The 13,387-nt window shown below is 46.2% G+C and overlaps 1 protein-coding gene across 1 annotated transcript in view; it reads left to right on the forward strand.

Annotated features, from left to right (window-relative positions):
• The window catches only part of GALNT18 (polypeptide N-acetylgalactosaminyltransferase 18), a 253,660-nt gene that overhangs the window by 191,187 nt on the left and 49,086 nt on the right, over positions 1 to 13,387 (forward strand). Inside the window, exons 4-6 of the mRNA XM_018555328.1 lie at positions 288 to 471; positions 3,982 to 4,179; positions 5,180 to 5,294. Of these exons, the coding sequence (XP_018410830.1) occupies positions 288 to 471; positions 3,982 to 4,179; positions 5,180 to 5,294 (497 nt within the window). The remainder of the gene's footprint in view (positions 1 to 287; positions 472 to 3,981; positions 4,180 to 5,179; positions 5,295 to 13,387) is intronic.

Consider the following 13,387-nt stretch of genomic DNA (forward strand, 5'->3'; position numbering starts at 1 on the left):
CAGTTGACTCTGTCCCCCCAGTTATCTCTGCCCCTCCATGACCGGTTCATTTTGAATGCTAAAATGCCCCCCCAAGAAGTGTAGTTTTCACGAACTCACTTTCTGAACACATTTCTCATGAGCAGTTTTGCCTTAAAATCTCATATTTTTAGCCCCGTTATAAAACCAGCAGATGTGACTCAGGCGCCCGGCATATGTTGCCGCGTGGGTGGGCGGTGATATATGTCAGCGCAGTGATAATTAGCTCACACAGAAGCCATCTGGATCTTTTCCATTCTCTCTTACAGAAGAGCTGAAGGAGAAGCTGACGCTCAACGTGGACGAGGTCAACAAACGCAAACCCGGGTTCATCAAGATGGTCCGACACAACAAGCAGGAAGGGCTGATACGGTCCAGGGTCAGCGGGTGGAGAGCGGCCACGGCCCCGGTGGTGGCGCTGTTCGATGCCCACGTTGAGTTCAGCGTTGGCTGGTGAGCGCCTCATGATGTCATTATGGGCTCTTTAAGTGACCTTTTCCTCCAATTAAATCTCTACAAATGGCTTCCTACAAAGAAGACATTGAACAGTCACCTCACCTGCTGGTCATGTGACCAGTCTTTGCTGTAATAACGTGAATCCACCGGCTGAAGATCCTATAGAATCTGACACTTCCAGGAGTGTCGATTTACTGGTCCCTCCTACATGTTGTGGCTCCTCCCACCAGACGTTACTACAGGTATTGCTTAAGGGCCAGTGGACATGACGGGGGCCAGAAATCCGACACACATGGAAGTGTCAGATTCTGCAGTATGTTTTGCCGGCAGAGTTGCCTGAATACAGCAGAGGGGAGGCATGGGCAGCTGGCGAGACGAGTATTCCATGTCTTCTTGGCAGGAATCCCTGTATTGTACCGATTTTATTTTAGACTCCTTCATTTTAAGGCCTCATTCACACAGGGAAGAGTGGGACCGTACAGCTCCGTGCTGCGTTCCCGGGAAGGACAGGTGCTGTGTGCGATTGTACGCAGCAGCCTGTTCTTCCCTATGGGAGGACGCGGCCGTACGCTCACCCGAGCTGCACATCCATGTGGGTGCGGGTGTCCGTGCTCGGACGCAGACAGGATACAACCGCACGGATGTGCAGCTCGGGTGAGCGTACGGCCGCGTCCTCCCACAAGGAAGAACAGGCTGCTGCATACAATCACACGCAGCACCCGTCCTTCCCGGGAGCGGCCCGATAGAGATCTGTACAGCCGACCACACTCTACCCTGTGTGAATGAGGCCTAAAGGTCTGCAAAGCCTATGACAGAAAAAGGTTATTGTTATAAAGTTGGGGTAGGCAAACTCCGACCCTCCAGCAGTGGTGCAACTACAAGTCCCAAGACTCTGACAACCACAGACATGGCTCCCGGAGGCAGATGCATGATGGGATTTAGGGATTTATAGTTATACCACATCTGGAGGGCTGGAGTGTGCATACCCCAGTTATAAAGCTACTAGGAACTTTTACACCTGTGTATTCACAATTCTCCAGACCTCCTGGATTATCTGGTCACAGTTCTTCCCCTGACAATCGCTTTTATCTCCAGAAGAACAGAGCCATCTTTGTTCAGGCATCATCCAGGGGACACCATCTACTTCCTGGTCAGAGATGACGCAGCCATGTACATCTGGGTGCCTGTGGCTTGCCTGGTCCCATCAGACACCAACTGCCTACAAATCCATCCTCCCTGAAGTGACACAGCTTTCACCAGTGGCACTATTCCCCGTGTGTACTGCAAGAGAAGTAAATTTGTATCTGGGCCTCCAGAGACCACCAGAGCCCAGAGGCTGCGGGGACCGGTCTAACAGCCCAGAAAGACCGAGGCTCAGGTAAGTATATCTTCTTTAATCCAGCCCCAGCTCGACCAAATGAGCACTGAGTGGCGTCATAAGGGGGGTGCGGCCCGCACCCGGGTGACACCATTGGAGGGGTGACACCAAAATGACTGACGGTCATTTTGGTGACACCCCCCTCTGAAACATTTCTGAAGAGAGGAGGGGACCCGACGGCATACCTTATCCCGCCGGGTGACTGTCCCCTCCTCTCTCTGCCGGCGTCCATCACCAAGATGGCCGCCGGCAGGTATCAATAAGATTGACGCACATGCGTGATGATGTCACGGCGGTGTGTCACCCGGTAACCGCTCCGGGTCACACCTGGTCCTGGGACGCCCCTGTGAGCACTTAACCCTTACAGTGCCATGTTAGTCCCACTGCAAAGGTTAAAGGAAAACTATGGGGTAAGTGTCTTTCCCCATAGTTCTCCCCAGGGTCACAGGAGGACATATACTGAGCTTTGGGTCACGGGAGGACGCTGCAGCCGGAGCAGATCCCGACATTACTATCAAGATCCACCCAGCTGCGTGACTGACAGCTGGCTCTGCCTATCTAGAGGCAGATCCAGCTGTACCCGCCCCCTCCCCCGTCCGTTACGCTAGTCAGCGCTGGAGGAGCGGAGCGGGGAGGGGGGGAATCCATGCAGGGAGCTATTACTGACAGTCACCGTTCTCTGCAGGGAGATGATCGAGAAGTGAGCGAGCGCCGGTATGTTTTCCCGAGAACCTCATAGTTCTCCTTTTAATTCCTGGAGTTCCCCTTTAAATCCTTATAATGGGTGAATCTAATTTATTCACATTTAACTTTTCCTCATCCGTGGACGACTCGAGATCTGAGAGTGAGATCCGAGAGGCTCCCTTGGGGTCTAAACGTCGCTACCTTGTCAGGTGTCTGACTGCATGCCGATAATGTGCTGCTCCGCAGCTCCTGAGTGCGCTTAGCAGTATGTGGTCAGCCTGCTCAGCAGAGTCGTCCTTTGATATTTGAAAAGCAGACGCAGATTATAACGCACGACCCAGATGCCTCATTTATATAATGTTATCACAGCCTTGCACTATAACTTGCCAGCGAGGGAGAATATTGGCTTTCATTTCTCCCTCCGCCGGCAGGTTTCATGGCCGGGTGTTGCATTTAAATATTCCCACTAATCTCCGTCCCGTTTAATCTTTTATAAACCCATTTGCAGGGTGAGAACTCTGACAGTAGCACTTTGAAGCCGTCATCAAAACATGCAAAATGTGGCAGGATGACACATGAAAATTCATGAGCGGATACGCCACTTCAGCTCCTCTGTAATGTGTCGGCCGCCTCGGCGCGGCCAGATCGCGATAACAGATTGGAGGAAGTGCCGGCTCCCCGGGGAACAGAACAGAAGGGTCCTAGAGCTCCGCACTAATGAAAAAGCCGGATGTCGCTCTTCAAAGGTTCGCTGCAGTGTATAGTGAAGCACTCAGGTGCCATCCGCTAGCATAGCCTACCTGCTCAGTGCTCCACCCCGGCATTGTACAGTATCACATAAAAAAAACTAAACTTTATGATTGAAAGGTGGTACTCAGTGACATTGCCAAGGCTGAGATGATGTCATCGGTCTGCTGCAGGCAGGAGGAAGCATTTCCTCAGTCTTTCCTCCTCCATTGATAAGAATGCTGCAGGCAGGAGGAAGCATTTCCTCAGTCTCCCCTCCCCAGTGATCAGACTGTTGCAGGCAGTAGGAGGCATTTCCTCATTCTCCCCTCCCCCCTGTGATCAGACTGCAGAATCGCAACTTTGTAGCAAATCATAAGGTGAGAGATTGCAGCCGGGGCTGATCTGTATCAGACACTTGTGAATACAATCTGCACAGGCACCCAGATTTACAGGACTGTGTCATCTCTGGGTTGGCTTCTCAGTCCAGGGAGTAGATGGTGACCCCGAGTGATGAACAAAGATGGCTCCGCCCTGGAGAGAGAAGCAGAAGAAGGCATTGTCAGGGGGATTACAGTGATCTCTATGGGAGGAAATAAATACCTGGAAGTGACAGCTGTTACATTTTATATGATCTGATTCCATCTTTCACCAGAGATGGCCGCCCATCACTATGGTGGTTTTCAGATGCAGAATCACAATGACTTCTTCCCTCTCAGGGCAGAGCCAGTGCTGAACCGGATCAAAGAGGACCGGACGATCATCATCTCTCCGTCTTTTGACAACATCAAGTACGATACCTTTGAAATTGAGGAGTACCCTCTGTCTGCTCAGGGATTCGATTGGGAGTTATGGTGCCGCTACCTGAATCCTCCAAAATCTTGGTGGAAGGTTGAAAATACAACCGCACCAATCAGGTACGTAACCATCCATCGGAATGTAGGGTACTGTCATCATTGTGGTCCCACTGCATATGTGAGCACTATAAGACACAAGTACAGGAAGACGTGTACATTCACTGAGCTGAACTCCACGTCAACAGCTAAATACACGGATGACATACATATATGGGAGCTGCCAAAGGACTTGTATGTTTGCTCATCCAGTCTTGAGATATAAATAGCTCTGCCACAGAGCACAGCCCTGTCAGGCAGGGCAGGAGACCCAATTTTCCTCTGCTGGAGTTCAGTAACACTTACAGGTCTTGCCCCTTCCCCCCCCCATCATCTCTCTTTTCTCCTCCTATCAGCATGCTCCTTACGCTGCTGAATGGGTGATTGGCTCTCTGTGCTGCTTCCCCTTCCTTCCTAGTTTCAGTTAAATTAATTTACGTCTTTGTGTCTGCCTGGTGTTCAGCTTTAACCCTTTCACTGCCAATTAGTTGGAATGGTTCAAACGGCTGCTTGTTATAAAATGAATCTGCAGGTTGTGGACTTTATTTTAGAAGTGATCAGTTCTATGTGCGTTCTATGACGTACGTTCTATGACAAAATTGGCTTTCCCCTCTCCGTGGTCCCCGGCCTCCCCTGCATCTCCGGGGAAGTCCAGGACCAGAACAGTCACTGCCAGAATGGCCAAGTGGGGAGGATGGAAGAGGGAGTCGATGCCTGATCTTCGCTCAGTGCTGTGAACCCTGAAGTGCTCTGCTCTGAGCACTCCTGGGTTCACAATGTCAGATGGCAGCAGGCTGTGCCCACCTACACACTCTGTCTGTCTGATCCATCAGGGAAAGGGTTAAATTAGTAGCGTGTCGCAAGACTGCCGAACTTTACTGGTAACAAAGAGTGAGACGTTTCATAATTTTGTTTCTATAGAAGGGTTGTAGGTTCTCTGATTGTTCTGTGATTGTGCCCTTTGTGGAGCTCCTCTATCTACCGATTGTGATATACAGTGTAATGTATTGTCCCGTCCTCTTAGGAGCCCGGCTCTGATTGGCTGTTTCATCGTGGACAGACTGTACTTTGAGGAGATCGGTCTATTGGATGAAGGGATGGAGGTGTATGGAGGGGAAAATGTAGAGCTGGGTGTGCGGGTAAGTCCTTCATAATATTATTTGTAACATTTGTATCTGATCAAAAATGTGTCTCAGTGAGTGCGGTCTGGATTATCGATGAATAGTACAACTGTGAACTAAAAGTTACTTCCAGGAAGGAGCAGAGTCCTCCAGCAGAGTATTTCAGGAGAGGAGAGTTATAGAGGAAGGAGCAGAGTCCTCCAGCAGAGTATTACAGGAGAGGAGAGTTATAGAGGAAGGAGCAGAGTCCTCCAGCATCACAGAGTATTTCAGGAGAGGAGAGTCCTCCAGCATCACAGAGTATTTCAGGAGAGGAGAGTTATAGAGGAAGGAGCAGAGTCCTCCAGCATCACAGAGTATTTCAGGAGAGGAGAGTTATAGAGGAAGGAGCAGAGTCCTCCAGCAGAGCAGAGTATTACAGGAGAGGAGAGTTATAGAGGAGGGAGTATTACAGGAGAGTAGAAGTAGAGGAAAGAGAAGAGTCCTACAGCAGCGTAGAGTTTTTAAGGAGAGGAGAGTTAAAAGAAGAATAAGAGTCATCCAGTAGCAGAGAGTATTTCAGGTGAGACAATTGGAAGGGACAGAGTATTTCAGGAGAGGAGAGTTATATAGAGGAAGGAGCAGAGTCCTCCAGCAGAGCAGAGTATATCAGGAGAGGAGAGTTATAGAGGAAGGAGCAGAGTCCTGCAGCAGAGCAGAGTCCTCCAGGAGAGGTGAGTTATATAGAGGAAGGAGCAGAGTCCTCCAGCAGAGCAGAGTATTCCAGGAGAGGAGAGTTATATAGGAAGGAGCAGAGTCCTCCAGCAGAGCAGAGTATTTCAGGAGAGGAGAGTTATAGAGGAAGGAGCTAAGTCCTCCAGCAGAGCAGAGTATTTCAGGAGAGGAGAGTTATAGAGGAAGGAGCTAAGTCCTCCAGCAGAGCAGAGTATTTCAGGAGAGGAGAGTTATAGAGGAAGGAGCTAAGTCCTCCAGCAGAGCAGAGTATTTCAGGAGCGGAGAGTTATAGAGGAAGGAGCAGAGTCCTCCAGGAGAGCAGAGTATGTATGTAGAACAGTAGGAGGGGCAGTGACACCAGAACTGCTGAATCTGAAGAGAATGAAGGAAAAGCCGTGTGGTGGCAGATGAGGGGTGCGGGAAGTGTGTGTTCATTGCTTTTAAATCATTTTAGTTGGTGTTGCCCTTTAACAAAGCAGCTGCCATGCGTTCTTCAAAGGACGCCATGCTTTGTTGTTCGGGGACGGAGTCTTCTGATGGAATTACACCCCGGCGTTCTTCAGAACAATGCAGCGTGGTTCTGTTGGCTCATCCCTGGTAGCTGCTGATAGTGCACGATACAGAGACGTTACTGATCAGATAAAACCCACCAGAGTGACGATCAGGACAAAGCCGATCTCGCATGCCTCCGCTCCGCACTGTTATCTTCCTAATTGCTTGATGACCAAATCTCCTCCACTTCACTCTCTTGTCATGTAAATTTCTTATTTTCAGGCTTCAAAACCGGAGTTGGTAGAGGGGAAATTGTAATAACGCACACAAGAGTGGGTTCTCTCTGCATGTAGACGTATACGTGGGGGAGGTTTATGTCGTTTATGATTGCTTTTATATGTACAATAAAGCGGGATTAAACTGTTGAATTGAACTTTTGAAGTCCCCCAGAATGCTCGGCATATTTGTACATGATGGCGCACTTACCTTGCAAAGTGATGGGATGTCTGCGCTCCCCCATCATTGGCACTTCCATCTTCTTTAGGCTGCTCTGTAGTTCTAACACACTTCCTGTCCAGGGGTGACAAAGCTGCTTGCACTTGACTACACACTGTCTGTGTCCAAGAACAGGCACCCAGACCCCCATGGATGTGTAGGTTGAGGTAACATTGGTCACATAACCACCCGCCATTCACAGTCACTGTCACTGCTCTCAATGGAACACAAGTTCGGTGAAGTCTTGTAGTCCATTAATTCTTCCCACCGTCCTCGTTACTGAATGTCCATACCAATCTACGAACAAAGAAGGGTAGAATGGAGGAATAGTCTGCAGGAGCCAGAGCATTGCACCCGACATCCACTGATCATGTTTGCTACTTTTTGCTGACTCTAATGCAATGAAATTATATAATGTATCCTTTTTTTCTTTTACAAATATGTCTGCATTCAATATTTTTTTTTGTTTTAAAAAGGTCCACCATTAAAGTGACACTAAACTCCGGATTTAAATCTTAAAAATACATTAAAGTACCTGAACTATGAACAACAATGTATCTCATTTGTGTATCACTCGGCTGCAGATCCTCCAATCATCTCTGAATTGGTGCTGACACTGTCCTTCCTTCTGGAGGGGGGCTACTCTTGTTCCTCCTGGTCCCTGTGTGTGTGTTGTAGAGTAGTCACTGCTTCAAGCTCACTCCGGGGATGGACTACAATCTCATGTTTAGTTTATTCATTTAGTGATCTTGGAGCAGTGACTACTTTACAACACACACAGGGACCATAGGGAACAGACGTAGCCCCCCTCCAGAAGGAAGGACAGCGCCAGCACCAATTCAGAGACGATTGGAGAATCTACAGCCAAGTGATACACAAATAAGATACATTGTTGTTAATAGTTAAGGTGCTTAAATGTACAGTGGTACCTCGGTTCACAAACTTAATTTGTTCCACGATTCTAGTCGCAAACCGAATAAAATTTCCCCAAAAGGTTCAATGTAAATAAGGTTAATCCGTTCTGAACCATATGTAATTTTTTTTCTTGTCACCTTCATTACCGCTCTGCACTTTCTTTTTACTATCATGCTTGCTCTGCACTTTCTTTGGAGCCATGCTGGATTGAATAGTACTGTATATGCTAAAAAGCACACAAAAAAGCTTCACAGCAAGTGTGTACAGGTCTGTCTGCGACCGCGATCTCGACTAGAGGAAGCCATGACCACGTGCCAGAGCAGGAAAGATGGCCACGGTCGTATTCGTCACCAGATTTGCAGCTCGCGGAAGCGTTTGTGAACTGAGGTATTACTGTATTTTTAAGATTTAACGCCGGAGTTTAGTGTCACTTCATAAAAGTAAAGCAAAGTAACATTTCTGCCTTTTTGCAGACGGAATGACCCCGACGCTGGTTTTTTTAAAGTGTGGTGAACTCAGGAATGACGGTGGCAGTGTTGACGGATAGTTGTCTCTGAACACGCGGCATGATTTCCCTATATAATTACAATGTTCCTAAAGACAATCTCCGTCCTCGTCTCTGGAGTTGTAACGGAAAATTAAAATCCAGCGGTTAGCGAAGACGCGCCGTATTTCTTTCCCTTCCTAACGATTTTATGAGCAGCTGTCATCTTTTAGCTGCACATATGCCGTGTTTTGGGAATTCACTCTTGGTTGCTTGATACACGCCGCCACGAACTTCTCTTTCTGCGGCCATTCGATGAGTGGTGCGATAACTTATGGCGACACCTGTTCTGTTCTTTCCCGTGCCATCGATTTGATGGCTGCTTAACAATGTTTCAAAACCGCTGGAGCGCGCGACTCCTCCATTCGCGAGTAGATTTTAATATTCTTTACCTCTTACCGGCGTTCCTTTCCACCACCGCGCGATCGTCTTGCTTTACGCCATCTGTTCGGTGACGCCGTTTAAAATATTCCGGAAAAAATCAACACGAAGTGAAGTAAGAGACCAAAAATAAAATGTGTTTTTTTCTTCTCTTTTGTTCTTGATTGAAAAGTGTTTTGCAAGTAAACTGCGTGCACGTTGAAGATGCACTTAAAGGACACGGTATTGATGGGAGTTGTGTGAAGTGTTTCTTGTTCTTTAATTACAATTTCCGGGATCAGTGATTGGAGATAAGTGACTCTCCCGCGGTTTGTGTTATTGGATTATTTGGTCTGATGGAATCGATTTCATGTTTTTATTTTACTGGATCCTAAACAAAAGAATTACTGAACTGCGGGCGGGTAGTTACATTGACTTGTCCCAGGCCTGGCCCACTCTGCCATAAAGAAGCATAGCAGTCAGCTCCCGTATGTGTATTCAGCAGTGTGTCTGGAGTTCTACTTTAGATACATTTTAATATAATTTTTTTTTTTACTGAATCGAAGGGCAAATGACTAATCCGCACATTACCTGTAGGTTCCCTTCAGCTGATCTTTCCACCATTACTGACTCACCATACTCCATACTGGGTCTCTGTGAGGGGGTGTCTATTCTGGTACCCCCCCAATGACTGAAGGAGTAGTGATCAAGAAGCAGCAGCAGAGATAGATAAAAAGCAAAGTTCCACAGAATGGATGAAACAGAAGCAGGGAGATTCTTGCACTGCAGGTCCTCGGGTACAGCTTCCTCTCCAGCAAGGAGAGCTGTAATCAGCACAGCAGAGACATCACTTCGGCTCCATTCACACCTATGTGATACAATTACAAGCGGTTAGGAAGCGATCACTATCCCTGGATGCACAATCAATACAATTACATTCAGTGCGCCAGCGTTCTGCCACGGTCACCCAATCATTAACTCAAACGGGTGACAGCTGCTGCCTGTAAACGGCACATTAGGGATTCCTGTCGCAGAAAATCAAAAGTTCATGCCCCGGGAATCCCCCAATTGCACCGAAAATATAGGTGTGAATGAGGGATAAATCTCCTGAGATTTGCAGGCTGAGGCAGCAGTGCCTTAGATCTCACACTGCAGATATACAGCTATGAAGCTACAGAACAGGAGTGTCTAGAGACAGGAAGTGCATATTTTTTAGGAAGAATTAAAGACAAAAAAGTTACATTTTCAGGGTACTGCTTAGGCACAAAGAACATTTCTAGATGCTTTCTATGAGACTTTCCAGGCTCATTTTTCACACAGAAGGCATCACTATAATCTGTTGTTCGCAGGATATCTATAAATATGTAACTAAATGAGCTACTATCATGGACCATTGAACAAAACATACCGCTGGGAATATGCAGTTATTGACCAGATGTTTATTGCACTTGCGTTCCTATACGATAGTGCTTCATTTTGGAGAGTCCTATTTATTGCAGCCAATTTAAAAGAATCTATATATTGATTACAATCCCCTTTGTTGTATCATTAGGGATCAGGCAAAGTAAATATAATGATTATCTAGATCAGAATACAATTTAGAAGATTACTTAGGCGGATCTCATTAGGTCCGAGCACTTACAATGCTTTTTAAGATTTGTATTCTGGGTATAAATTGGCTACAGCAGTGTTGTCATTTATATACTTTGGGCGATAGGGTGCGGTTTTTGGAACATTTAAAATCAACGATTTTGCATGAACAATTCTGCTGTGCATGTGACAAATGCCTTTAAATGAGAAACAATAAATATTATGTTTTATTTTAAGGGGGCATTTTGGTTCGGACATTGCTGGCAGCTAATTGTTCCTCTAACTGGAGTGGCAACCACTTTTTTGACCACTCCTCGATATTTTTTCAGTTGCAAGTTGGATTTAATTCAGGGTTTTAACCTGGCCAATCCCTGACCCCTATTTCTTATTTTTGAGCCATTTCTTGGTGGGTTTGCTACTGTGCTTTGGATCATTATTATGTTGAAAGATCTATTTCTGGAAGGGATGCACTGATACTGGTTTTCTCGGTATCAAGTATGAGTAGCGATATTTATGTTTTGGTACTCGCCGATACTGGTACTTCCCGCTGCCCGGCTTCTTTATTTCCTGGGAAGCTGCCTCAATGCTGTTTGGCCGGTTCGATGCTGATTGGCTGGAAATCCGGCATCCCAGGCACTCAGCATTAAGCCGGCTGTCCAGTCAATAAGGAAGCTGGAAGGTGGGTCATTACGTGTTGCCGGCTCCATGCTGATTGGCTGGGAAAGCCGGCTTTCCCAGCCAATCAGCATCGAGCTGGCCAAACATCATGGTGCCGGCTTCTTGACCAATCTGGAAGCCATTCCTGCGAGTCATTACTCGCGGCCCGGCTTCCTGATTGGCCGGGGAACCAGCTCCATATTCAGTCCTGGCACTGCCAGTCAGAGGAAATCTCCCTCTGACCGGAAGTTCCGGTATCGGAGCATTGGGACGAGTATGACTTCTCGCCCAAATACTCGGTATCGGTTCGTCCCTAATTTCTGGTTTAGCATAAACTTTTGGACAGATGGCTACAGATTGTCATCAAGCATAGCCTGATCTATAGCAGAATTCATAGCCAACTCTGTAATGGCAAACTGCCCATGCCCTGAAGCGGCAACCAAAACATTTCCACCAGTATGCTTAAAATTTGTATGAGGTTCTTCTCTCCAAATGCTATCTACAATTTGCGTCAAACATGTCTACTATTACTGTGGTTACAGCTTTGATTCATCAGACTACAGCACATTGTTCCAGGAGGCCTGGGCTTTGCCTATATGTTCAATAGGAAACTGTAGCCTTGCTCGAATGTTATTTTTAGACAGACCAGACTTTTGTTTCTGGCACACCTCCTATGGAGGTTCACTTGGTGAAATCTCGGTTTCTAGATGAGTGGACTTTTACATCAACTGCTGTAAGAGTTACCTGCAGATCCTGCAATGTAAGTTTGAGGTTCTTGGAGACTTCTTCTAGCATTAGAAGGTCAAATATTGGGCTGAATTTACTGGGCTGACCAGCCTTGGACAAATTAGCATTCATTTGACATCTACGCCACCTGTAGATTATTTTCCTTACAGTGGAATGATTGATGTCATTTGTTGACCGTTTTAAATCCCTTGCCAAACACTTAGGCATCCACAGCCTACTTTCTGAGGGCCTTGTAGAGCTCTAGTGACCTTGGCATGATGAAAGTACACCAGGGTAAATAAGACAGGTTCCTGCATACTCACTAAGGAATTTCTAATCCTGGACACCTAATCTAGAACAACTGATTCTATTTTCATGGATTTGAAGTGGAGGTAAATGTACTTTTTCTAACTCTTCATTTAGATTATGAAAATAATACCATCTCAGATCTTCTTTAGAATAAGATATAACGTTGTTTAAATATGTCAAAACAGTCAACAATTTCCATGGGGTGTACTTAGTTTTTCACATGATTTAATATATGTTAATGTAATTTCAAGTGCCAATTTTTTTTTAAATCTGCTGCTTTCACAAAATTAATACCTGGTGATTCTGCCATGAACGTCCTTGCTCAGAAACTTGTTATAGGGTGACAATGCTCACCGTGTCACATGGGCTTCTGATGGAGACTACAGTTGGCTGTTTTAGCACGCATTACGCAGGCATGGTCCACTGTTGTCACCATTAGGAATCCCATCCATGAAACAAACAAAAAATGGAAAAACAAGTATTATTCAAAGAAAATTGCAGTACACAGAGCTTTAGCAAGCTACATTTCATTGACACGGGGTTTACATCTGCTATAATTTAACCGCAAACCATTTCCTTTTCATTGGCACTGGCAATCTCCATATTTATGTCCCAGAGCCACACCAGACTTGGATTTTTTGCATCTCCTGTATTTGTAAAGTAAATGTCCAGCCAAAGTCCAGGTACATTTTAGAATGTGTGTTCTTCCCAGAGGCGCCAGAGCTGCAGAACTCCCCGTTTTTTAATCTGTCTGTACTCATGACAGTGCAGTAGCACCAACCAAGACCGCTCAAGGTCACACAGAGTGAACACATTGTGTACTTGGCGTACGGTCCTCTCCAATCAATTTGCAGCTTTGGCTTGCGCTGCTGTACAGGATTGCAGATGGATTCCGCAATTTCGTGTCCAAGTGTATGAGCTGCAGCTGTTAAACCTTTCATATCAAAGTCATATCTTACTAAGAGAGTCTCCTCTGTCTGTAGGGGCCAACTAATCAGGAAACAGTAGAGAAAGTCCCCGGGCTAAACACAAAATTCTGCCACAATGTTTAAAGTTAAAAGCTGTTTGTGTCATGTCACCACACTGACGGGCGATAAGAAAAGCCTTGCCTCTAGGTTTTTTTGTAGCGTTAACCTGCATTTTCCTATTTAGGTAAAAAAAAAAATGGGGTTCTTTACAGCATGCGTAAAATTGTGCCAAAACTTACCTAAAACACCAGAGTTATAACTCCTTCTAAAATGTATGAATCTGGCAACACATTAGTGTTTCATTGTTTGGTTTTTAATTCTGTATGTATATATATATATAT

This window comes from Nanorana parkeri, unplaced genomic scaffold, assembly GCF_000935625.1.
Source record: "Nanorana parkeri isolate BGI_ZX_2015 unplaced genomic scaffold, ASM93562v1 scaffold10, whole genome shotgun sequence".
NCBI lineage: Eukaryota > Metazoa > Chordata > Amphibia > Anura > Dicroglossidae > Nanorana > Nanorana parkeri.